Raw genomic sequence first — 24,730 nt, forward strand, 5'->3', positions numbered from 1 at the left:
ATATATATATATTAAAGCTACTTTCTACTATATTAAACTTTTAGGCTTTTTGTTATTTTTAAATATTCTTATTATCTTTGTCAATTTGTGTTAATATTTTTATATATAAAATTTTGAGTCTTCATCTGGACTTGGGTTTGGAGCTCCCAACTATTGAAATATGAATTTCATTAACTTTTAAGTAGAAAACAAAGCTAACTAACGTTACAACATAATAAATACATTTATAGTTCGATGCAAAAATGTATAATTTGTAATAATAGCATAGAAAAATGTTAATTATTACTTATTGAATTAAATTTAAATATGTTTAGGCTAAAAATGCAATTCTAAAATTTGGTGAATTTAGCAAGTAGGTAGAAGGCATTCAGGTTTTAGTGTGCCTACATTACTAGAAAAACTGTGTTGTAAATATATTACTTCAGTTTTTTTGTGAACAGATTTCCCATGTTTGCATTTGGCTTGCATAGAAATATATTTCAGAGATTTCTTTTTTTTATTTCATAAACATCGTTGAACAGCCGACTCAGTTTTTTAGTTTACGAATTGTAAATGTAAAAAAAAATCTAAAAGTAATTTTTAAGAAGAAAAATAAAATAACTAGCAGAAAAATAAAATAACTAGCATAAAAATAAAATAAATGGTTTTAGATAAAAAGGTAAAATTCTATGTAATAACAAAGAAAATGTTAATTATTGAATTAAATTTAATTATATTCATACATCATGCAACATGTTCATACAAAAATGCAACATAACATATATTTTGTATATTTCTAGCGTCACAATTATTGTTTGATGTTGTTGCTGCTGTAGATATGAATCCTGTTGTCAATGAAATTTATCGGCATAATTTTGGCATAAAAGGTCATTATCAAAGAAATTTAAAATCATTTACAGTGAAAGAAATAGATGATATGAAAATAGATATCATAACAATGAGTCCACCATGTCAGCCATTCACAAGGTAAATTAAAGGTGTTGTTTGCTTATTGGTGTCATCTTTTTTTTGCTTCAATTATTTTTCAATAATAATGACTATAAAAAAACACTGAAGCTGTATATAAATTGATTATTAATAATAATGATTAAATTATGTTTTTTTATTAAAAGAAAATGGTGTGGGGATGAAGAAAATTATTTAAACGTTGAAATATATTTTTTAAATGATTTTCATGAATAAAGTTGTTCTGTTTGTTATAATAAAAAAATTTAATTTTTACTGTCTAAACTAAAAATTTTGTTAATATTTTAAATGTAGCTTTTTTATGAGACATTTTATAAAAGATGTATATTCTTTATTTTATAATTAACTTTAAAATTAATGTACTGATTAAAATCTGCTTCGATTTTGTTATAATAACAATGTTTTCAATAAAATCAAATCAGAGACAAATTTAAAAATTTTATGTTCTTTGCTTTAGTAAAAATTTGATTTTAAACTCCAAATAACTTAGCTTTAATTAAATCTTACTTTGACTGGGAAATATTTCCTATTCTAATGAAAATGAAGTGTTTTACAATATAAATTCTCAATATAAAATTTAAAAAAAGACAGCGATTTAAATTAATTCATTATTTATTTCAATTTAGAAAAGAAAGAAGAAACTGTTTTATTCTAAAATATAGATTTATAAAGTTTTTATATTAAAATTTAAAGTTCTTTGTTTTATGATTTGTTTTAAAAGAGTAATAGAATGCTCTGGTGTGAGATCCAGATATTGATCAATATCATTTAAATTAACTAATTATTTTGGTGAAGGTACTTAATAATTATTGCACCAGATAGTTACATTAATTCTTTATTCATACATTTTATAAAGTGACCGCAGTTTTCGTTTATCAATTTTATCTTAATCATATTTTTTGTGATATTGCTTTACGAAAGTAATTTACATACTGGTGTTAATTTCCAGGGTTGGATTAAAGAAAGATATAGAGGATGCTAGAAGTGATTCTTTTTTGCATATCATGAAAATTCTTGTTCAGTAAGTTGGTTGTTATTTTAAGTAAATTTTGTTGTTCAAACTTTTTATTATTATTTTTTAAAATTTTATAACTTTATTTAAAATAATATCTTTTTAGCATGTTTATTTGCTTGTGATTATTCATTACATACTTGCTTGTGTCATACAAGTAGAGAGTCAGTTATAAATTTGATTTTTTAATGTTTACTATTTTAAAGAGCCTGAAACAACTGTTTTGCATGTATTTTGCAAAGCAGTGTAGATAACTTTTTATTACATCAAAATTTTTTTTCATTTTTTCTCTAGAAAAGAAATGGGTCAAATTGAAAATGAACTGTATCTTTTGTCTTACTATCCCTGGTTGACTAAACTTAAACCGCTGTTACTTTTTAGCTAATCATTGGACTTATAAATCTGTTAATTTTTATATATTTTTATTTATATCAGACAAAGTAGTGTAGCTTAAGAGAAACAATCTAAAATTTTAATAAGTAGTAGTGGTGTTTTTTGCATTATTTGAGGATGTAAAAGTGTTAAAGATATAGAAATAGAATAAGTACAATTTACACATAAATAGTAAAGTTTGGATTTTTTAAAATTTTTATGAAGTAAATGAGACATCAATATCATACCTAGATTTTAGTAAAATTGATCTCTTAGGGATTACAATGAAACATGAAAATTTTATCAGTACAAACTGTTTTATAAAATTAACAAAAAACTAAGCAAAACTTATAATTTCATTTTATAATTTTCTATATGTACATCTATGCGAGAATTCACACTTGGTAACATAACTTTTTATTACATCAAGCCTTTTTTTTTTCATTTTTTCTCTCGGAAATAAATGGATCAAAATTGATAATGAAGTGTATAATTTGCCTTATTATCCTTGGTTAACCAGTGTTATGTTTTAGCTAATCATAGGACTCATTAACAAATTAAAATCTGTTGCATTTTTTTTATATCAGACAAAGTAGTGTAGCTTAAGAGAAACAATCTAAAATTTTAATAAGTAGTAGTGGTGTTTTTTGCATTGTTTGAGGATGCAAAAGTGTTGAAGATATAGAAATAGAATTAGTACAATTTACACGTAAATAATGAAGTCAGGATGTTTTAAAATTTTTATGAAGTAAATTTGTAAAATATAATAATACATTCAAGTCATACCTAGATTTTAGTTAACTTGGTCTCTTAGGTGTTACAATAAAACTGAAACTTTTATCAGTACAAATTGCTTTCTGAAATTAACAAACAACTAAACAAAAACTTATAATTTTCTGTATGTGTGTCTATGCAAGAATTCCAACTTGGTAACATTGTTAAGAGTTTTTCATTCATTACAGATTGCAGAGAAAACCCTCTTATATAATTCTAGAGAATGTTAAAGGTTTTGAAGATTCAGAAGCAAGAAATGTTTTAATAAAAACTTTGGAACAATGCAACTACAGGTATCAAGAATTTTTATTGTCACCCATAGGTTTTGGTGTTCCTAATTCAAGACTTCGTTATTACATGACTGCTAAGTTGGAATCTCAGCCAATTACAACTACTGATGTAAAGGTATGTTTTTCTATGTATCTGTGGTTGAATATTTTTCTTTAAATGAACTAATTCTTACAACAAATAGCAAAATAAATAATAATGAAAAACATTTAAAATTTTACAATAAATGGTAATTTTTGCATTATCTTAGACAAAGAAGAGGAGGATTGCTCCAATTTACATCTGCATATTCCAGGTGTTTAAAAGCATCATAATCATGAACTATTAAGCACTTAGAAATTTAATTGTACAGAATAGTGTCACCTCTATTTATGATCTTTACTCTTTTTTAAATTTTTTTTTTAACATTTTTTTCCCTGTTTTTTATTATTATTATTATTATTTGGAAATTTTGCCAATCTCCTTTCTCTGAATTATTCTTCAATGTCTTTTTTTTTTTAGTTAGTTTAATTTTTATGTCCTCTATAATTATTTATCTATCACATTTGACTATACATTTTATTAAAGACTATGAAATAATGAACATTTTTAATATTAACTGATGGTTTTTAAAGCTTAAAGCATATTTCTTACCCAATAGAATTTTATAATGAAGAGAGGGAATAAATGAAGCAGAAGTATAATAAGAAGTATTAGAAATAAAATACAGTCATAAGTTTAAAGTTAGTTATTTTTTATTAAATAAGTTGTAATTAATCAATAATACTTCTTATGCTGTAAGATTTTTTTAAGAAAGGAATCTTTTGGACTATGATAAATAAAGCAAAAAGTGGTGTAATAAGTTTAAAGTTAGTTAGTATTAGTAAATAAGTTAAACAAAGTTTCTTAAACAACAGAATTTTATAATTATGAAAGGATTCTTTTTGTTTATTATAAAGCAGAAAATAGTGTAGTAAGTTTAAATTAAAAAAATTACTAGCTACAATTATTTAAATCTTATTAACAGGTTTCCTTGAGTTATAGAATTATGAAACATCTTATTGTATTCACTTGGTAAGAGTATTGGGCGTGATGCTTGCAGTTGTATTTATTATATTTACTACAGTTATGTGATATGTTAGTTTTTATCCCTCTATAAAGCTTTTTTTATAGAAAAGGATTATTTAATTTTTTTTGGGGGGGAGGGGGTTTAAGCAAGGTAAGGCAATATAAATAAATAAACTTGGCTTCATACGAAAGATGCTGTATAATTGAAGACATTACTGAGTTTTTCTAATTGTGTGTAAGTTAAAAAATATATAACACATTCTAACTTGAATTCATGTTTTAGTGTAGAAAATGTAGTTATGGAATAATTAATATACACCAAATTTCCTCTTAACATGTTAGTTTTATTTCAAACAACTTGAATTAGTTATTACTATGAGTATTTAAGCATATTGTAACTTTAAGAAGTCATTATTTAAATTTAAATTATCAATTATTTTATATATTTAGGCATTTGAAAATAAAGTGTTTGTTATTATACTTTACAGATATTCAACATCATTCCACATTCAAATTACAATTGGAAATCTCATTGTTTAAAATGCATTCACAGTACTTATAATATGTGTAGTTTAAAACATCATCTAGAAGAAAATAGTCCTGATTATTTTAAACCTTATCTTGTACCTGATCATGTTCTTCTAAAACATTGGACAGTTTTAGATATTGTTGATGAAACTAGTAACACCTGCTGTTGTTTTACCAAAGCGTAAGTTGAAAGTTATTATGTCTAAACTTACAATGTCTCTTTTTGAACCCAGTTAATAATATGTACTTCAGTAGAAAGTATGGAATATGTGGCCTTAACTCCTTTGTCTCTTCTTTAACCTTCTTAATACTTTCAATAAAAAAAAATTAAAAAAAAAAAACAGATTTTACCTTTTCTTAAAATTTTTTAAGCTTGTAAAAGACAATGTAGTTATTGACTGTTATGAAAGAATGTGTTGGTAGTATTTTAATAGAAATACAACTCAACTACAATATAGTTCCTTCCCGTTAGATTTTTTTATCAGTGAACAAATAAAATATTGCAGAATTTTTCAAATAGAAATGTTGAGTAACATAACTGCATTTTGATCCAAAATACTTTGTTTCATTTTAAAGGACATCTTATTTTATTATCAACATAGATAAAAGCTAAAGTGATTTTTACTATAAAAAGTACTCTAAATGCTATAATGGGCTTCTGTTCTACCCAAAAACCTTTACCTCAATCCAAAATCTATGCTGGAAATTTTTTTAATTTTTATTTAATCTCTTCTATAAAACATCTAAAAATAAATCAAACTAATTTTATGACCAAAAATCATCTGCAATAAAAATGTTTTTCACAAATTTATTGTCTTTGCTTTAATAATTCAAAGAAAAGGTATTTGAGTAATAATAATAATGAATTGTTGTAATACATAGTTTTCTTATAATTACTAACAATGTATGCTACAAATTAGAGTTCTGTTTTAAAATAGCTATTGTAAATGACCTTGTATTCACTGTAAGTTGTAGTTAAAATTGCACTATTTAAACGTTCAAATGTATTAAATTGATGAAAAAATTTTTGAAGAAAAATATTCAAATTGTCCATTTTCCATCAAATTGTCTGTGTTTCTAAATATTTACTTCTCTTTTAGATATAGTCATTATGCTCAAGGAACTGGATCTATATTTGTCCCAATAACAGATTCTTTAAAGGTACTTTTTTCGAGATTTTTATGCATATCATTTTTTAACAATACATTCAAAACCATGATTGAAAAAATTAAAGAGAATGTTGTATTTAAAGTTTTGTAAACAAGAAAAATAGTTACAATGATCATTCAACAATAACTATTTATTTCTTAGTGATCTGCAAATTTAAACTTATGACTACGCAATTTATTACTTAATTATTTTTTAAATAGTTTCTTTTATTCCTCAAATCTTATTTCTGTATTATTTATTTGCCGGTTTAATCCACCAGCTTCAGTGTTGAAATTCAAAACTTTGTGCATTCTTACTTAAAATTAATTATTAGCTTTGGAAGATCCGCCCTTTTAACTAAACCGTGTTTGTTACAATATGATTTAAATTAGAAAAAAATTATGTTTAATTTTGGGCATTTAAGTTTATTAAGCTTTATCTTAAAATTGTTACCAATATATTCAGATAATTATGCAATGAGATTCGTCTAACTTAGGGGAAAGGTGTACCAGATAAGCAAAAAGCCAGATTGGTAGGAGTTGCTTTTTCTACCCTTACTCCTACATACGGGGTATGTGTTTCATTTTAGATTTTCAAGTCCATGACTTTCCATGAATAATTTCACGAATTTTTCATGACTTACCAAAGTTACTATGTTCTCTCACACAAACAACAATAAATTTAAAAAAGCATTATAATAATATTAATTATATTTGTAATTCTAATTTTCCAACGCTGTTGTTCTCTGAAGTTAAATTATTAGATAATTCTGAAATTCATATTTCTCTTTTAGAAATATGAAATAATTTTGAAAATATTATACTGTATTGTTTTAAAATTTTATGTTATCTAAATGTGAAACTAGTGTTATTAATTTTGAAACAGTGAAATTAATTTATTATTACAAAATTGCTTGTGATCAACTACTTTCATCACATGAAATTTTTGGTACAATAAATGCTTAAAATTTATTTGCAGGTGACTGAAATTTTTAAGCAGGTTGCTTGTGTTGATGACAACAATTCTAAATTAGAATTACTGAGAAATTTGGGACTTCGATATTTTACTCCCAAAGAAATATCCAATATCATGTGCTTCCCAGATTCTTTTAGTAAGTTCTGAACAATTATATTTTATTTTTAATGTAATTATAAATTCTATTTTGCTATTAACTGATTTAAAAATTCATAAAACTAAGAAATATTTTATTGAGTTAAGAGTTTTTTTCTTTAATTATGAAAGGGGGAATTTGTAAGTTTAAGTTTTGCTAAGCAGAATATTCTACAATCAGAAATAATAATTTTGAGTTAGACGAAAGGGAAATTAGTAAATATTTAAATAATGCAGTGATGAGTGTTATAAAATTTTTGGTTTTTCAAATATAGGGGGGAGGGAATGCAATAAAATGATCTTATTGTGTATTATAAAGTAAATTTTTCTCAAGTTTTAAATTTTCTTGATTAAAATAATAAAATTAATTCCACCTTACTTTGTTTGAAAACTTTGTTTTTTTTTCTAAATAAATAACAAAATGTTGCATTATTAAATATGACGGTAGGTTTCTCACAGGCTAATGAAATGTTCAAACAATAATTCATAGTCAAACAAGTATTATATTTTACTCATAAAGAATGATATAGTTTAATAATAAAGCAATTTTTTAATAGTCTTTTCTTTCATTTACTTTGTATAAATGTTTCGTTGCAAAACTGTTTGCAGCTTAGTTACGTTTAAATGTAAGGAAAATACTTTCTTTGAGTGAAAAAAAAATCTTTCTGTTTAGTTAAAGAGTTGACCTAAGAAATCCATTATATAAATCGTAATTTTTATCAAAAACAAACAAAACAAAAAATCATAATTTTTACACCACTTCTAAGCATGACCTTTATCCATACCTTTGAGAAAAATATATTAACATTTTGTTTTATTTACTACATAATTTTAAAATATTTTTCTAGAAATTCAATTCATTAAATAGTACTTGAATAAATTTAGTTTACAAGAGGTTGACTTTTTTTGTTTTCTAACCTAAGCTTATCAATAGAGTGATAATTTAACTACCTGATGATACTTATAGTAATTCAATACACTGATGAAAAAAATTAAGAGAATTTGCAGATTTGGTTGATTATCTCTAAAACTACTGAACAGATTTTAAAAAAAATTCGCCATGTACATACATTGATGCAATACAGAACAAATAACTATTCAACAATTGTAATACACACACATGATAGTGCATAACACTCGTTGGGGTCGGAAGGCATGAAATTGCCAGAAGAGAATTCAGGCCAAATGCCACAGGAAATTATAAACTGCGTTATTTCAAGTATGAAATCACGCTGCGAGGCCTGTATATCCCCCTTATTAACCCATTTTGTTTATTCTGCTGCTGATATTTCATACCTTCCGACTCCAACGAGTGTTACGCACAATCATGAGTGTGTATTACAACTGTTGAATGGTTACTTGTTTTGTATTGTATCAATGTATGTACATAGCGAATTTCATTAAAATCTGTCCAGTAGTTCTAGAGATAATCGACCAAGTCTGCAAATTCTCTTAATTTCTTACACCAGTGTATAATTATGTTTAAAACACAATCAAAAACATATTGGACAATTTTACTTTCTAAAATTCTTAGAATTTGGATCCAACATTATTAGTTAATGTTTATTAAAAATGTACTGAAATTAAAATTCAGTAAAAAAGCTTATCATAAATTTTAATTTTCTGATCTGATTCCTATTTTTTTTTATTTTTGTTTTGAATAACTCAAAATTTTAACATTTTTATGCATTGAAATATATTAATTGTTCTTTCAGACTTTCCTTCTTCTATAACACTGAGACAGAAGTATAAATCATTAGGAAACAGTCTAAATGTGTTTGTTGTCACTTGCTTGATACAATCATTACTTAAAGATGAAATATTTTCCAAGTGAGAATTGGTTATATTATTATTTACAAAATTACAAGGGGTGGATGAAATAATGGAAATACTTAAAGAATCATAACTTCAGAAATGTTTAAATCATGGGACTTATCATACTTACCAATGAAGTTTAAAGCTTTGGGACCGACAATAAATTACAAACGGAAAATAGTGTTTTTGAACAACCTATGCCAAAAAATTTAGCAATAAATTTGTAACTTGTAGTAGTTATTCTGGTTATTATATGTTTTTTGCTACAACTTGAAAAATTTGCAATAAAATTAAACAAAATTTTTAGTGCAATTTAAAATTAGTTACAAAATTATTGCTTTAAAATTTGTTTAAAATTGTGCAAGATATGAGTAATTATAGTACAGTGTAACGTCCCATATCCGGACGTCCCTTTTCTGGAAGGGTCAATTTCCCGGACACTTTTTAACAATCAAAATAAACAAACATTTCTTCATCTTCCCCACTCTCTTTAAAAAAAAAAAAAAGTATTTTGACAGGTTTTTTCCTTTCTTAGCTTCTAGTGATCTATGCATTAAACCCATAAATCAACAGAAAAGAGAACAGAAGATCTACCAAGACCGTACCGTTAGTAACGCTCCTCCTCTGGAATGCAGGAAAGGGGGGGGGAGATTTGTTTTCAAAAGAGCACAATTGAGTCCCCTCCCCCCTTCTTTCCTGTGCAGCTGGCTAGTAAAAGAGGCATTTCCTGGAACCTTTTTGATAAAGTGTTAGGGAAAGAAGTACTGTGAAAAAGGGTAAACACAGCAAACGTTAAAGTGGAGGGGGAATCCCCTTTAGTCACACAAGAAAAAATAAAGAGAACCCAATCAGCATGCCACGCCTTTATGCTTGATTGATAGCCAATGACAGGAGAGAAAATAAGAACTTGTCACTTCCCCCCCTTCAACTTGAATGACAAGTAAGAAGGAAATGAATTTTGCTTCTTCACCTACCCACCTTAATGAATGAATGACGGGAATTTCCCCTTCTTGCTTGAAACGTTCTAGTTCAAAATGGCGGAGAGAGCAATTAATATTTTCATAACTGTAAATTTTTTTAGTTTCCTATATTTATTTTTATAATAGCAATAATTATTTTTTTTTAAATATTTTGTTTTTGATTGATTAGATATCATTCTAATACTAAAACATTATTGCCCGAAAAATAATGTTATTTAATTTCTGCTTCTTAGATTCAGATCATTTTAATCTCTGTTTACCTTGGGGGTCTATTATACGGAAAAATCGATTATCCGGACTTCGGAAAGTCCCGCCGATTCCGGATACGCGACTTTCCACTGTAGTTCTTTTATACTGGGCCTGCAATGGAAAATTGTGAATTTTTTTTTCTTCTTAATTTTGTAGGAAATCATATTATGCAACTAATAAAAAAAATCTGATTTGAATATCTTAATTTAAAAAGTTGCAAACGATTTTCTAAGTAATTTTTGTACTTTTTAAAAAAAGCTCAAAATGAAAAGTTGTTTTCCACAAATTTCATTTTGTACTATTAAATAGGATTTATTAAAAATGACACTAGCATTGTTTGGGATCATCCCTATTAAGTATCTTTTCTTTCCTTTTACAATCATATTTCAGTGTATAAACGTTTATTATAAGGCATTTTAATTTATTTTTCTCTTTTGATGCAAAATTATATTTGTTGAAAACCCCTTATCATTTTGAGTTTCTTTTAAGTTTTCTTGAGAAATATGAAAAACTGTATTAGTAAAGAAGTGTTTCCATTATTTTGTCCACCTCCTGTATGTGACTTTATATCTTGTTTAATCATTTAAGCTTGTTACAATAATTTGAAAAAATTGTGTAATAAGGTGGTATTGATGTTTTTATTTACAACATATTATAAAAGTAAATTTTTTCACACCCTTGAAAACATTTATTGTTCATTTGATCATAAGTATTTAATTCAAAAATGTTTTCATTATATATATATATTAAGAAGATTCTGCACAAGTTTTTTTTTCATAAATGGTGTCATGCTTGTAAGGGAGAAAGAGGTTACTGTAATTGAACAGTCTGGTTAGTATTCTTTATTCATATCGTGACAAGGGGAAGAGAGATACAAAAAAGTATGACTTAACATGTTTTGGTTGAAATTAAAATATTTAAAATCATTAAAATATTTTTATATGGTTAGTTTTTATATTTTTCATCAAAATAAGTATACACTTAACCATTATTGATGTTATGTGCACAAATTATCATTAAAATTTTAAGTATCTGTTTTGATTCTGAACTACTGTACAGAAAGACCAGGACTCTCTCTATCTCTCCCTGGTGATAGGCAAACCAACACCTGCTTATCCCGACTGGCCAGTGGACACCTAAAAAGTCTCACATTTTCTGCAAATCAAAAAATCTTTCCTCTTTGCCCTAAATGCCAACAAAACCAGGCATCACCTGAGCACATCTTGAACTGTTTAGGGCTGGACTGGAATGACATTCATTCCTCTCCCATTCTGGTTTCGGATTTTCTGAGTGTCAACGGATTCATTGATCTGGTCTGACCCCGTCAGACCAGATGGGAATTAGCAACAACAACAACTACTGTAATATAGTGACATGTAACAAGGGGATTTGGAGTAAAACAGTTTGACAATTTGTGATAATGGGGACAAAAATACAGAAAAAAAGGACATTTTTTATGGGTGACCCCATATAAATATACGGTTATCTTATAATTAATTGCTGTCTGAAAAAGCAGAAACTTCTGATGCTTAAAAAAAAAACTGCTAGAAATATTAATTTATTTCCAGTAATATTTTTATTTCATTTTTAAATGCATATTTGTGCACTTTATTCATTTTTTAAAATCACTATGCAGTTAAAAGAGTTTACTAAGAAAAGTCCCAAATGCTACCAATTTCTATTTTTACCAAATGAACAAACATGCTGATGACTATGATCACACTAAATGTGTAGGGTTGTTAAATATGGCTGTAGTGGGAAAAAATATTTTTTTGATGCTATCCAGTAAAAAAAAAAAAGTGTAAAATTAGAAACAGATTTTTTTTCTTACTAATCAAATCATTTAAAAAAAATCATAAAATTGATACTTAATTGTAAAGGATTTATTGTTTTCATGATTGATTGTTTATGAAAATACTCTGTTAATAAGGAATTGTGTCATTTTAAAATTAACCTAATTTGTAATTTTGTTTTAGAAATTGTGATAATGAAAATGAAGCCACTGAAAAAGAATAAGGATACTTGTGTGTATATGTGAATATGTAAATAAATCTTTTAAGTTAATCTTGATCTTTATTTTAAATAAAACAATTATTGACTCCATAAAGAGATTTATTAATTAGGAAATGTAGGATAGGATGAAGAATATTGGCTTTTAATACAATTGTATTAAAAGATGTAACAAACATTGTATTCTTCAAAATGTTTGTTTAATTAATATATTGAATTTATTTAATGAAACATAATGTCACCATTTATTGAAATGGCAGATAGTCTTAGATTTTTGTGTTTAGTTTGATGTCTTAGATATAAACAGATTTTTAGTACAAGAAAATAATTTTTAATTAACTAGTAATCAAAGATACTTATATAAATGATGTCTTTAAAAAAATGGACTCAGAAAACTTTTTTATTCTGATTATTTTTTTTTCTTTCAAAACAGTAACATATGAAGAAAAAAAATTAAAAACAACAAACATATTCAAAATAAGACACCCTAGGTTAATACAATTCATTTATTGATAAAAACATGACAATAATGTACAGCATTTGCATGAGTAGAATTTATAATGGAATATTTTGTTGATTAATAGGTTGAAAGTTCTGTTGTTAAAAAAATCATTGATAATACAATTCTAAATTCATGCCATCATGGATTTCATCTATAAAAAGGTTAAGGACACAAAGTAAATTTTTTATAAAATGTTTCTTAAAATTTAAAATGTAATGGTTACTTCAAAAATAAAGTTTCCACTTACTAGGTTATTATTTAATTAATACTCTTGCATTAGTAAAAAAAATACATGAAAAAAATTTTATAACATAAAAATAAAACATTTTTGTTAATTTTTTTTATTGTTTCTTCTTTTAATCAATATTATATTTACAGAATATAAATTTTCTAAAAATGTGACACTTTGGAATCTTTCAAGAGTTTTAAAAGCATAAAATATGCAAAATATTTCTTAAAAACTTCACAGAAATATTTTAGTTTTTAAAAATAATACTTCAATAAAAATAATACCTAAAAAAGAACAGAAATATTTGAGCAGCTCATAACCTAATTATTTGAATTATCTGGAAAATATAAGGTAAAATTTTCAAACTATATAATACTTTTAAGTGAAAATTCTAATATTGGCTTAAAATAACAGACTTTTTAAAAAATAAAGGGTGCACAACCTGANTAATTTTAGCTTAATTTTCACAAAATTCTCTCGTCCATAGATCGCTTACCCGCTCAGGCTCGGGTAAGGACCATGTTATTTCTCTTAACATGAGACACAAAACACATATTAACGCAGCGGACTGATATTTTATTTGCACATTGAATTCACACACTTGCCTCTTTCGAGGTTGGTAATTAATACACACACTAGTTCTCTCGTTTTTTACACAGAGGGCGTTGCTCACTTACAAAACTGAACAGTTACAAAATTACTGCTTTACAATTTGAGAAAAATTCGTTTAAAATTGTGCAAGATATTAGTAATTTTAGTAGTTCTTTTATACCGCGCCCGCAAGGGAAAATTGTGAATTTTTTTTCTTCTTAATTTTGTAGGAAATCGTATTGTGCAACTAATAAAAAAAAATCTTATTTTAATACCTTAATTTAAAAGCCATTTTCTAAGTATATTTTATACTTTTTTAAAAAAACTCAAAATGATAAGGTGTTTTCCACAAATTTCATTTTGAACTATTAAATAAGATTTATTAAAAATGACGCTAGCATTGTTTGGGATTATCCCTATAAAGTGTCTTTTCTTTCCTTTAACAATCATATTTCTGTATATAAACATTTATTGTAAGGCATTATCATTTGTTATTTAATTTTGTCCTTTGATACAAAATTATATTTGTGGAAAACCCCTTATCATTTTGAGTTTCTTTTAAGTTTTCTTGAGAAATATGAGAAACTGTATTAGTAAAGAAGTGTTTCCATTATTTTGTCCACCCCCTGTATATGACTTTATATCTTGTTTAATCATTTAAGCTTGTTACAATAATTTGAAAAATTGTGTAATAAGGTGATAATTATGTAATAGGGTGGTATTGATGTTTTTATTTACAATATATTATAATATAAAAGTAAATTTTTTCACACCCTTGAAAACATTTATTGTTCATTTGATCTTAATTATTTAATTCAGAAATGTTTAATCAGTTTTCATTAGTATAAAATTAGAATATATATATAAATACAAGAAAACACAAAGAAAGTTAAGAAAAACAATAAGATATATATATATATTAAGAAGATTCTGCAAAAGGGTTTTTTACATGAATGTTGTCATGCTTGGAAGGGAATAAAATGCATAGTTAAAATTTTAAGTATCTGTTTTGATTCTGAACTGCTGCCATGCGACATGTAACCAGGTGATTTGGAGTAAAACGAAGTGTGACACTTTATGATGAGGACGAGGGGGACAAAAATACAGAAAAAAGGGATATTTTTTAAGGGTGACCCCATATAAATATATGGTTATCTTATAATTAATTGCTGTCTGAGGAAGCACAAACTTCTGATGCTTAAAAGAAACTGGATTTAAATTGCTAGAAATTTTATTTCCAGTAATATTTTTATTTCATTTTTAAATGCATATTTGTGCACTTTATTCATTTTTTAAAATCACTATGCAGTTAAAAAAGTTATTTTTAAGAAAAGTCCCAAATGCTACCAAATGAACAAATTTTCATAATCGATTGTTATGAAAATTATTTTTACACTTTTAATAAGGAATTGTGTCATTTTAAAATTAACCCAATTTGTAATTTTGTTTTAGAAATTATGATAATGAGAATGAAGCCAGTGAAAAAGGATAGGGATACTTGTGTGTATATATGAATATGTAAATAAATCTTTTAAGTTAATCTTGGTCTTTATTTTAAAAAAAACAATTATTGACTCCATAAAGAGATTTAGTAATTAGGAAATGTAGGATAGGATGAAGAATATGGGCTTTTAATACAATTGTATTAAAAGATGTAACAAACATTGTATTCTTCAAAATGTTTGTTTAATTATATGTTCAATTTATATATTGAATTTATTTAATGAAACATAATGTCACCATTTATTGAAATGGCAGATAGTCTAGCTTTTTATGTTTCGTTTGATGTCTTAGATATAAACAGATTTTTAGCACAAGAAAATTAATTAACTAGTAATCAAAGATACTTATATAAATGTCTTTAAAAAAATGGACTCAGAAAACTTTTTTTTTAAAAAGAGATTTTTATTCTGATTTTATTTTTTTTCTTCCAAAACAGTAACATATGAAAAAAAAATTAAAAACAACAAACATATTCAAAATAAAACACCCTAGGTTAATACAATTCATTTATTGATAAAAACATGACAATAATGTACAGCATTTGCATGAGTAGAATTTATAATGGAATATTTTGTTGATTAATAGGTTGAAAGTTCTGTTGTTAAAAAATCATTGATAATACAATTCTAAATTCATGCCATCATGGATTTCATCTTAAAAAAGGTTAAGGACACAAAGTAAATTTTTTATAAAATGTTTCTTAAAATTTAAAATAATGGTTACTTCAAAAATAAAGTTTCTACATAGTAGGTTATTATTTAATTAATGCTCTTGCATTAGTAAAAAAAATACATGAAAAAAATTTTATAACATAAATTAAAACATTTTTGTTAAATTTTCTAATTGTTTCAATTAATTTTCTAAAAATGTGACACTTTGGAATCATTCAAGAGTTTTAAAATCATAAAATATGCAATATATTTCTTAAAAACTTCACAGAAATATTTTAGTTTTAAAAAGAACAGAAATATTTGAGCAGCTCATAACCTAATTATTTGAATTATCTGGAAAATAAAAGTATTATATAGTTTGAAAATTTTACCTTATAAGTGAAAATTCTAATATTGGCTTAAAATTCAACAGACTTTTTAAAAAATAAAGGGTGCACAACCTGAGCTTTTGAACACAATGAAATTATTTTTGCAAAATAAAAAAATTTTGAATCGGACATTTGAGTCATAACTTATTGATGAGCACAATTTACACAGATTCTAATGTAAATCTATGTTGTTTCTTGATCGGTTTTTCAAGGTCTGGTTAAGAAATTTGGCATGGTTTTAAAAATCCCCATATTTTTATTATGATGCGCAAATATCAAATTTGAGTAATTACTTTTCAACTTGTTTTTATTTTGGCCAATTTTCATTGTAAATTTAATTGCCGTTTCGACAATTTTTTTGGCACCTATGACAACTTATGTCATGTAGTTTTATAAATCCCGAGACATTTTTAAAAACCTTGAATAGAGTAAAAATTTGCCGTCATATCAGATGTCTGAGTTCAAATTCCAGGTGTGGTGTTTGAATTTTATCTCTCGATTTCTGTATTTAAAAAGTTTTAAATACAGAAATCGAGAGATAAAATTCAAAGTAATTTTTTAAAAACAAAAAAATTGATAGATATTTAATTTTTTTTATTTTTTAATTAACAAACATGGATTATTTTGAAAAATTTAGTAATTTAAATTTTTAAACTAACTTAATTTTTTACTTTAATAAATAATTTAAGTTTTTATTAAATTTAATTATAAAAATGCAAACAAATTAAAGTATACTATTATGCTTGTTATACTTTGCTGCTTGAAAAAAAAAATTATTACTTAACATCATTTCAGTGAAAAAACAAATTTAGTTGGTAATACAGTAAAACAATTACAAGTAAAAAAATGATTGATATTTATAGGAGTATAGCATTGAACAAAAGTTGTATACAAATATATGCGATTTAAATGAAGAGTACATTGAAAAATATTTATCAAACCAATATACAAACAATAAATTAAATATAAATTTATTAAAAAAAATTAAAAGTTAAAATAAATTATAAATTGAATAAAACATATAGACAATTATCCACGTTTTTGAACCTATAACTTCTGCGATAAAAGGTAGAAAGCCTAACTGTTGTGAAACAAATCCACATGAGCTGGAAAAGTAAACTTTAATGGAGTATATTTTCCCCCAGGTGCCGAAACAGCAACGAATTTTAATCTATTCAATGTTTTCAACCATACTCTTTAATTCATGATTAATTTCATTTTAATAGGAATTTTCGATGTAAACATCTCATAGAAGAGAAATTTTTTTTTTCTTTTTTGGCAAGCTATTAATTTTAGCTGTAAAGGAAACATTTTNAGTTTTCATCCTTAAACATCATAGTCTTATTTGAAAGACATTTAAAAAATAAACCCATTTCATCAATATTGAAAGCATCATTTTAACTGTATCCTTGAAGTAAATTTGGTAACGTGTTATTTAACCACTGTTCACATACTTCAAGAGGGACAGCTTTAGCTTCTCCATGAAGAGTGCGAAAGACATTGTGTGTGTGTTGCAAAGGAAGGGACAAGATGTCAGCTTCTAGGTTTTTTTTCTTGCTTTAAAAGATCCAAAAAAGATCGAGTTAAAGGGAGTAAAATTCGAGTAATCGAGAATAATTAACATGAAATTGAAGATAAAAGGGTCGGGACCTCATAAAAAAATCGAGTTATAGTAATATTCGAGTTATCGTACTTCGAGTTATAGCGAATTGACTGTATTTTGGGTTAAAAAACTGCAGTCATATTTTTCTTGATAATGGAGATTATTTTCAATAAGTAAATTGTAAAATGACATTTAATTGATTTTTAAAATCAAAATTTATATTTTTTAATACAATAAGCTTTAATATACAGTAGAACACTAATTAATCAACTTCTAGAACAGAAATAAGTATAAGTCAGAAAATTAGAGTAGTTCGAGAAATAAGCAGGGGTGCATTTAAACACATCAATATTAAATTAAGAGTAGAAATATTAAAATAGGGTAACTTAAATACTTTGCATTACTTTGTGGCAAAGAAATTAAGTCTAGCGATGCAAAAAGGTGCAAAAAAGTACAGCATTTCAAAACTATTGTATATAAAAGATAATATCAGTTAGAAAAATTAGCAGTTTGTAAGTCACCTGAATGTGAATCGATAAAAAAAATTTAACTGTTGGTTTTTACACTAAATTAAATTTAAAAAATTCCCAACTCTGATTTGTTTTCATGTAGTTTACAAATAGCACATCAACAATCACATTAACATGATTTATGTATCATATTCATATTTATGTGATTAATGATTGAATGGTGCAAAGTGCTGTTACAATACTGTCATCAAGGTCTCGTAACGCAACTCATATTCACAAGAGCACAAAAATTATATTTCCCAACATTGTTGTGAGATGTTAAAATTTAAATCAGACAAAAATTTTTTCGCTTTACAGGCCAGAAAATAAATTTTAATATATTTATATTAAAATACAAGTGTTAATGTAGATATAATGTAAATACTATTTGTTTTGAAACAATATTTAAATGCATACATTTTTATTAATATCCATTAAAAAAAAAAACATTTTGATACACAAAAATTTTGTTTGACAATATTGACAAACATGGCCCAGCGGAGAAAATAAAAATTTAGAAATTTTTCTAGTCATCTTAGAATTCAAAAAATTAATTCAATAATTATCACAAGTCAAAGGAATTATTAGACTTCAATGTGCATTTAAACAACTTGCATATCAATGTTCATATGTAAGCATTTTATGTATCTTATATGATCACTAGTAGGAAGAATTACAAATATATAAGAGTTAAAATATTTTGAATTCAGTCACAAATTCCTCACTTGTTAAAAGTGTCAGTGAGACTAATCTAAATTTAATTACTAAACAAACACGTTGGCCCCATTGAGAAAAAAAAAGTTACTTAATTAAATTAGTTCAATTTTTTTTTTAAAAAAAAGAACCAATAAATGTCCTTAAAAAATTGAGAAATTATACTTTTCAAAAACTGTCAACCTTTTTTGTAATCACAATCAAAATCCTAGCAACTATACAATGCAACAGTGGTTGGTATTTCTTTATATTTAATAATATATATATATATATTGATAAATTTAAGACCAAATTTATTTAATTCATATATTATTTTGACCTCTAGACTTTATATGAAACAAGGTCTAGTTTTTCAAAAATTTTAATGTGTTGAATGAAAAAAAAATTTTTTTTTCATTAAAACATAACCTTTTTCTCAGCATTAACCCTAAAAAAAAATTATTTTTTTTGTTCTTCATATATAGTCTACATTTTCACAGTTTATTTTCTTTTAGACATAAAAAATTCTATTTTCTTTTTTTTTTACATCTTTAGAACAATTTTTGAAAAAAGTTTGTTAAATTATAAAATTTTATGCCAAAAAAGTTTTTTTAATTCAAAAAACCCTTATGTTAAAGAATTCCGTAAGAGTAGAAAATTAAAAGAAAAAAGTTTTTAGATTTAATTTTGCGATTTCTCAAAAAAAAAAAAAAGTACCATTTAAAATTGACTCAAGATATGAACAATCAATTAAAAATAAAATTCTACTTCATCCACAGTCAGTTGAGTAAAATAAGTTTGAAGCTTTGATTTAGTTTAAAATATTGACTAGTACTCAAAACATTTTAAAACCTTATGGGTGATTCCACAAAAAGTAAGACAAATTGGATGATATTTTTTCTTCACATTAAATTAACATATTCTTGATTATTTTTCAGTAAAAAGTACAAAGAAAACAAAACTGGAAGAATTTTTTATATTTCTTTGTAGTTTTTATGGTAAATAATCTAGAAAATGTTTTTTTTAACCAAAAATTTATGAATTTTAATGCTTTGTTGAAGTATTTTTTTAATAATAAGTATTCTTTTTTCAAATAATACTAAACAAATTGTAAAAAAAATATGTACTACTCTAAAAAAAAAAAGGTCAAAGGTTCTTTGAAGTGTAACAAGCGTAACCAAAAACTTATAAAAGTTAATCTTAAATTAGAATTTATTTTAAAATCAAAAACATCCATACAGATGAGCTGCTTACCTGTATTGATATAATGGCGAACAGTTTGAAACTAATTGAAAAAGTTTATTTTAAATATTACTTATTATTTTACGAATTGAAAAACAGTTTGCCTTTTAAATACCAACAGTACCTACCTCTATTTTGAAAGAAATTCAAATTTTGACTTTTTTAATATCGTGAAAAACTATATTCTATGAACCTAATGGTGACCATGTAAAATATAATAACGTGAAAATATTATCAGCAATGATAGTCATTTCATATAAAGTTTAATGGTTCTCCAAAATAAAACTTCTTTTGTTGTTACTTAAATGAGATAACAAAAGCATTGAAAATTAAGGAATATTCTTTATTTAATTACTAAGCAGTTTGATACAACAGTTACGTTAGTGATAAGCCTGAACATTAACAGCTGCTGCATAAGCTGAGAGAGCTTTAACAACTGTTTGTGTTTCTAACAATAGTCTTAATTCTTTTATCCATTCATTCGCTACAATCCTAGCCTCTCCTTTTAACTGATTGGCGTACCTCAAAGCTTGCTCAAGATTATCACTTTGTAAGGAATAAGAGATTCTGGAAAGAATATCATACGTATCCCATTCCCTTGGATCAACAGCCACCTTTCCCTCAAGCTCAGCTGCAGGTATGGAAACTTCATCTATAATTAGACAAGACTGCAAATAAGACAAAAAATAACGATATAAAGAATCATTGTTTTCATCGATCATTGCTACTTTTCGGCAAACTTTTTTCACATCAAAAAACTTCTGCTTTAAAATGCCAGGAGAACATACACCACGAGATAAGGCTTCATTAGGTATTCCTGCCAATACAGTATTAACATACACATTACTTTCATCCGCAGAAAGCTTTATAGAAGCAATATCTTCTTCCAAAGGATTCAAGTTGCTATTATTTGAAGAAATCTTGTTACTCATGGACTGGCAAGATAACCATAATGATTCAGCTTTTCTGGACTCAGCATCTAAATCTGTTTTAGCTTTTAAAAATGCTAATATTTTTTTCAACCTCGCCATCAATCCAGACATATCAGATGCAATAGCACCTTTCGTGTGTAGTAGTCTTTCTTCCAAATCTAAAGAATATTTTCGTTCAATTTCTTGCTCATGTACTTTCAACAGTTTTTGTATATGGTCACTATGTGCCGCTGCTTGGATATGAAGTAGCTTCCTAAGTTCAGATTCAAAATTTTCTTTAAGTGATGACACTCTTTTCAAAACAGCTATTTCAATCTCAATATTTCTTTTTTCTAATTCTGCTCCAATTTTGTCCTCGATTAGAGAATTTTCATTCAATATTTGTTTTCTCACTGCCTCACCAAGTCTTACCTCTTCAGTGACCTGTTGCTTAGCAAGTTGCTTCTGTAATTGCTCAATCTTTTGATGAGCTTCAACAATCAAGGCATTCAAATCACTCTCATCAATAGTTTTTTTATCGCTTAATCCATGGGTCCAATTTTGAAATTTCTGCCGAAACTCTTCTATACATTTATTCACAAGCATCTGATACTCAGAAGTAGATTTGATTTCATTTTCAACAGATTTTATTTTAGTTTCAGAATTATTTAGTTCTTTCACAATTTTCTTAACAGTATCATCACACATATTAATTAATGGGTGTTTAGGATCTTCAAGGGCAACATTTTTTGCAATAGATTTAAGCTTTTCAATCAAAGCTTTGGTATTTGATGCCTTTTCTTCAGCCCTTTCAATAGCAGCATTTCTATCACAAGTTGCCTGATAAGCTTGTTTCCAAGCAATATTACTATCAGGATCACCAGATAAGGCTGCACACAATGACTTCATATATTTTCTAATTTCTTCGACAGCATCTTCATATGCTAATATCGTTTCACTACAACTTGATTCCAATTGTTTTACCATACCATTAACGAAACTTTCATTGAATACAAACTTTGAAGCTTGCTTTTCAGACAATGAGACATTCAGCTCAACTGGCTCTACTTCTAATTTATTTACATCACTATTTACAGTTCCGTCTTTTACATGCGTTTTAAAATCTACCCCAAATTTCTGAGATGAGCCAGCAGCATCTTCTGGCTCATCTTTTAAAAAATTGGACAACTCTTTATTCTCTAGGGATGTTTCAGGTGTCAGGCTTTTAGATTCATAAAAATCCGGCAAGAGCTCATATATTTTATTAATATATGGAATATATCTTTCAAAAACACTTTTTAGTGCAGAATCATATTTACTGTACACAACAGCTGACACCAATCCTGTACAAGCAGCAGCAGTTACTATAGCTACCTTTCGAGATTTACTATATAATTCATTTGAATGATTGCGGAAAAAAACTTTGTTGTGAATTTTAGACTTAACAGCCGCTTGTTTCAATGACCGCCACATCTGCAACAGCCTGCAAATAAAAACGGATTTTTAATGGTCCTGAGTTCATAGTAGGACTACAGAAATGAGGCTAGAAACTGTTAGTAACAGGTAGTCAGTTTAATGATACCAAGGGCTAATAACTAATCATGATAAGCATAAACTTAAAATATATGTACTTAGACCTGAAATGCTTTAGAATAAATATTTAAAAAAAAATGAATTAGCTGTCTTAATCAAAGTTGCAATTAGTTTTTACTTTGTTAAATAATCAGAGCACTAGTCTTGACTGTCCGAAACTTCCAGTTAGTAGTTTTTTCCTCATATTATTAAGAAAGTAGCAACAGGGAAATTTCAGGACATAAATTCAAAGGTTTGTAGGTAAAAGAACAAAAAGACTAAATTATCAGTAGATCATATATATTTCAAAAGCGAAGAAATTAAAATTGTAACCGATTAGGTTAGTTTAATAAACAATGCCCTATAGATGAGATGCATGCTTGAAACAAACTTTAAGTAAAGACTAATTTTAAGCTTGCTTGGCTATATAATTTACAAGGTCTATTTTCTTTACTTTAAATAAACCCTCCTAAAGTTTTGAACACAATAGGAACTAAAACAGACTCAAATTGTAGTTGATTTCCAGAAATTAAAGATATTAAAATTAAAATATAATAATATTTCCTAAATTTTTTGAACAACAAGTGATAAATATACATATTAGTTTAAGTTTAAAAGTACAACATCATATGATATTTACACATTAGAAAAATTATGAGACTAATATTAGATAACAATTGCTGTGATGAAGTTATGAAACAGCAAAACAACTTGCCTGACTATCAACATCAGTTTAATTTCATCAATATTGTCAATCATGACTGAATTAAATACAGACTAAAACTTAACAAAGCTATTAAATAAATAATTTATCAAACATTTATACTACTACTATCTAATACATTTAATACCATTTATTTTTATCATGTCATAAAATAAGGGGTGTCAACCTTTTTTAGAAGGCAAATTTTTGATAACCAATTCTGCAAAAATACATTTAAAAAGGATACTTGCACTTGATACGAACTTTCTTCCCTAATCGGTCGTTGCAAGTTACTTCAATCATTGTGAAAAGTTTTATGTAAAGTAAAAGAAACTAAAAAAAAAATTAATAAATGAAATGCATTTTTCAAAAGACAATTATTTTAAATTATAAATTACTTGATACAAAACATTTATATTTTAAAATAAATATTCCTGAACACCAAAGAGAATTAAAAAAATTTAAGCATCCTGGTCCTTTAACAACCATAACTAGTACATTAATACATGGCATAAATAATATGTATATTTCATGTTTGTATGACAGGATTCATTCCTAATTTTTTTAAAAATTTCCCGATTATTTATAGGATATTTCTGATAAAAATCCCCTAAAAAGAATATTCTTTATAGAACAAAAAAACGTATTTACAAAGAATTAATTTTTAATTGCATAAAAGTTAATTCAACATATTATTAGGCATTAACAAAATGTGTTCCAGATTGCATCATTATAAGAAGTGTTACACATTTCATCTATCAGAAAACCTATTCCTTGTAAATAAAAACATTAACTTTAATCATTCGGGAAACATAAAAACTGCACAGTTAAATATAAAAGCTTTATATTCAAAAAATATATCTTAAAATTAGGCTTGGGAAAAAAATATCTTCCTACTAAACTTACTTATCTTCTATAAAATATAAGAATATTGTGCTAAACTTAGTTTTTATATTAATATAACGGCTAAATCGTCTAAAAGACGTAACTTTAACTCTTTTAAGTTACAAACAAAACAAATATTTCCTACACAACAGATTCAAGAAATGCTTTCTAATTTTATTTATTGTTATTTTTTCCGACTTCAAGAAAGTAATAAGCTTAAAGATACCTAGTTCTGCACAATTCTAGATCGCCATATAATGGTAAACACTTCAACTTCTACTTCCCCCTTAGAGCAATAAATTTAATTGAAAATGATTCAATTTTTACTTGAATTACTTTTTTACATTTTTTTCTTATGTGCTTAATCAAGTTTACCTTCTTTTTCAACTCTGCATAATGTTATGATTATTTAATTTCTTTAACTGTAACCACAGTTTGCATAGCAACA

General features: G+C 25.9%; 2 protein-coding genes across 3 annotated transcripts in view; one reads left to right on the forward strand and one right to left on the reverse strand.

The window, feature by feature from the left end:
* Positions 1–12,354, forward strand: part of LOC107449649 (methyltransferase 2) — a gene marked incomplete in the record, with an annotated part of 14,211 nt that extends 1,857 nt beyond the window's left edge. The window contains 8 exon segments of the mRNA XM_071182070.1: positions 786–966; positions 1,916–1,987; positions 3,313–3,529; positions 4,948–5,168; positions 6,088–6,148; positions 7,115–7,247; positions 8,962–9,076; positions 12,267–12,354. Of these exon segments, the coding sequence (XP_071038171.1) occupies positions 786–966; positions 1,916–1,987; positions 3,313–3,529; positions 4,948–5,168; positions 6,088–6,148; positions 7,115–7,247; positions 8,962–9,076; positions 12,267–12,306 (1,040 nt within the window).
* Positions 12,355–20,533: 8,179 nt separating this feature from the next.
* On the reverse strand, positions 20,534–24,674 carry LOC107449654 (MICOS complex subunit MIC60). Of its 2 annotated transcripts, none has more exons than XM_016065250.3 (2): positions 24,304–24,515; positions 20,534–22,605 (listed from the first exon to the last, which is right to left on the reverse strand). In XM_016065250.3, exon 2 carries the CDS (start codon positions 22,593–22,595, stop codon positions 20,592–20,594), a length of 2,004 nt encoding a protein of 667 aa, XP_015920736.2. In that variant the 5' UTR covers positions 22,596–22,605; positions 24,304–24,515; the 3' UTR covers positions 20,534–20,591. The 2 variants fall into 2 exon arrangements, 1 of the variants encoding a protein (XP_015920736.2); XR_006226692.2 differs by lacking the exon at positions 20,534–22,605 and adding an exon at positions 23,692–23,730 and having other exon boundaries at positions 24,304–24,674.
* Between the last annotated feature and the right edge of the window lie 56 nt (positions 24,675–24,730).

The sequence above is a fragment of the Parasteatoda tepidariorum genome, chromosome 6 (assembly GCF_043381705.1).
Source record: "Parasteatoda tepidariorum isolate YZ-2023 chromosome 6, CAS_Ptep_4.0, whole genome shotgun sequence".
Lineage (NCBI taxonomy): Eukaryota > Metazoa > Arthropoda > Arachnida > Araneae > Theridiidae > Parasteatoda > Parasteatoda tepidariorum.

What these genes read in the sequence shown, in the direction of transcription:
- LOC107449654 (XM_016065250.3), bottom strand. Translation starts at nt 22,595, where the DNA reads ATGTGGCGGTCATTGAAACAAGCGGCTGTTAAGTCTAAAATTCACAAC.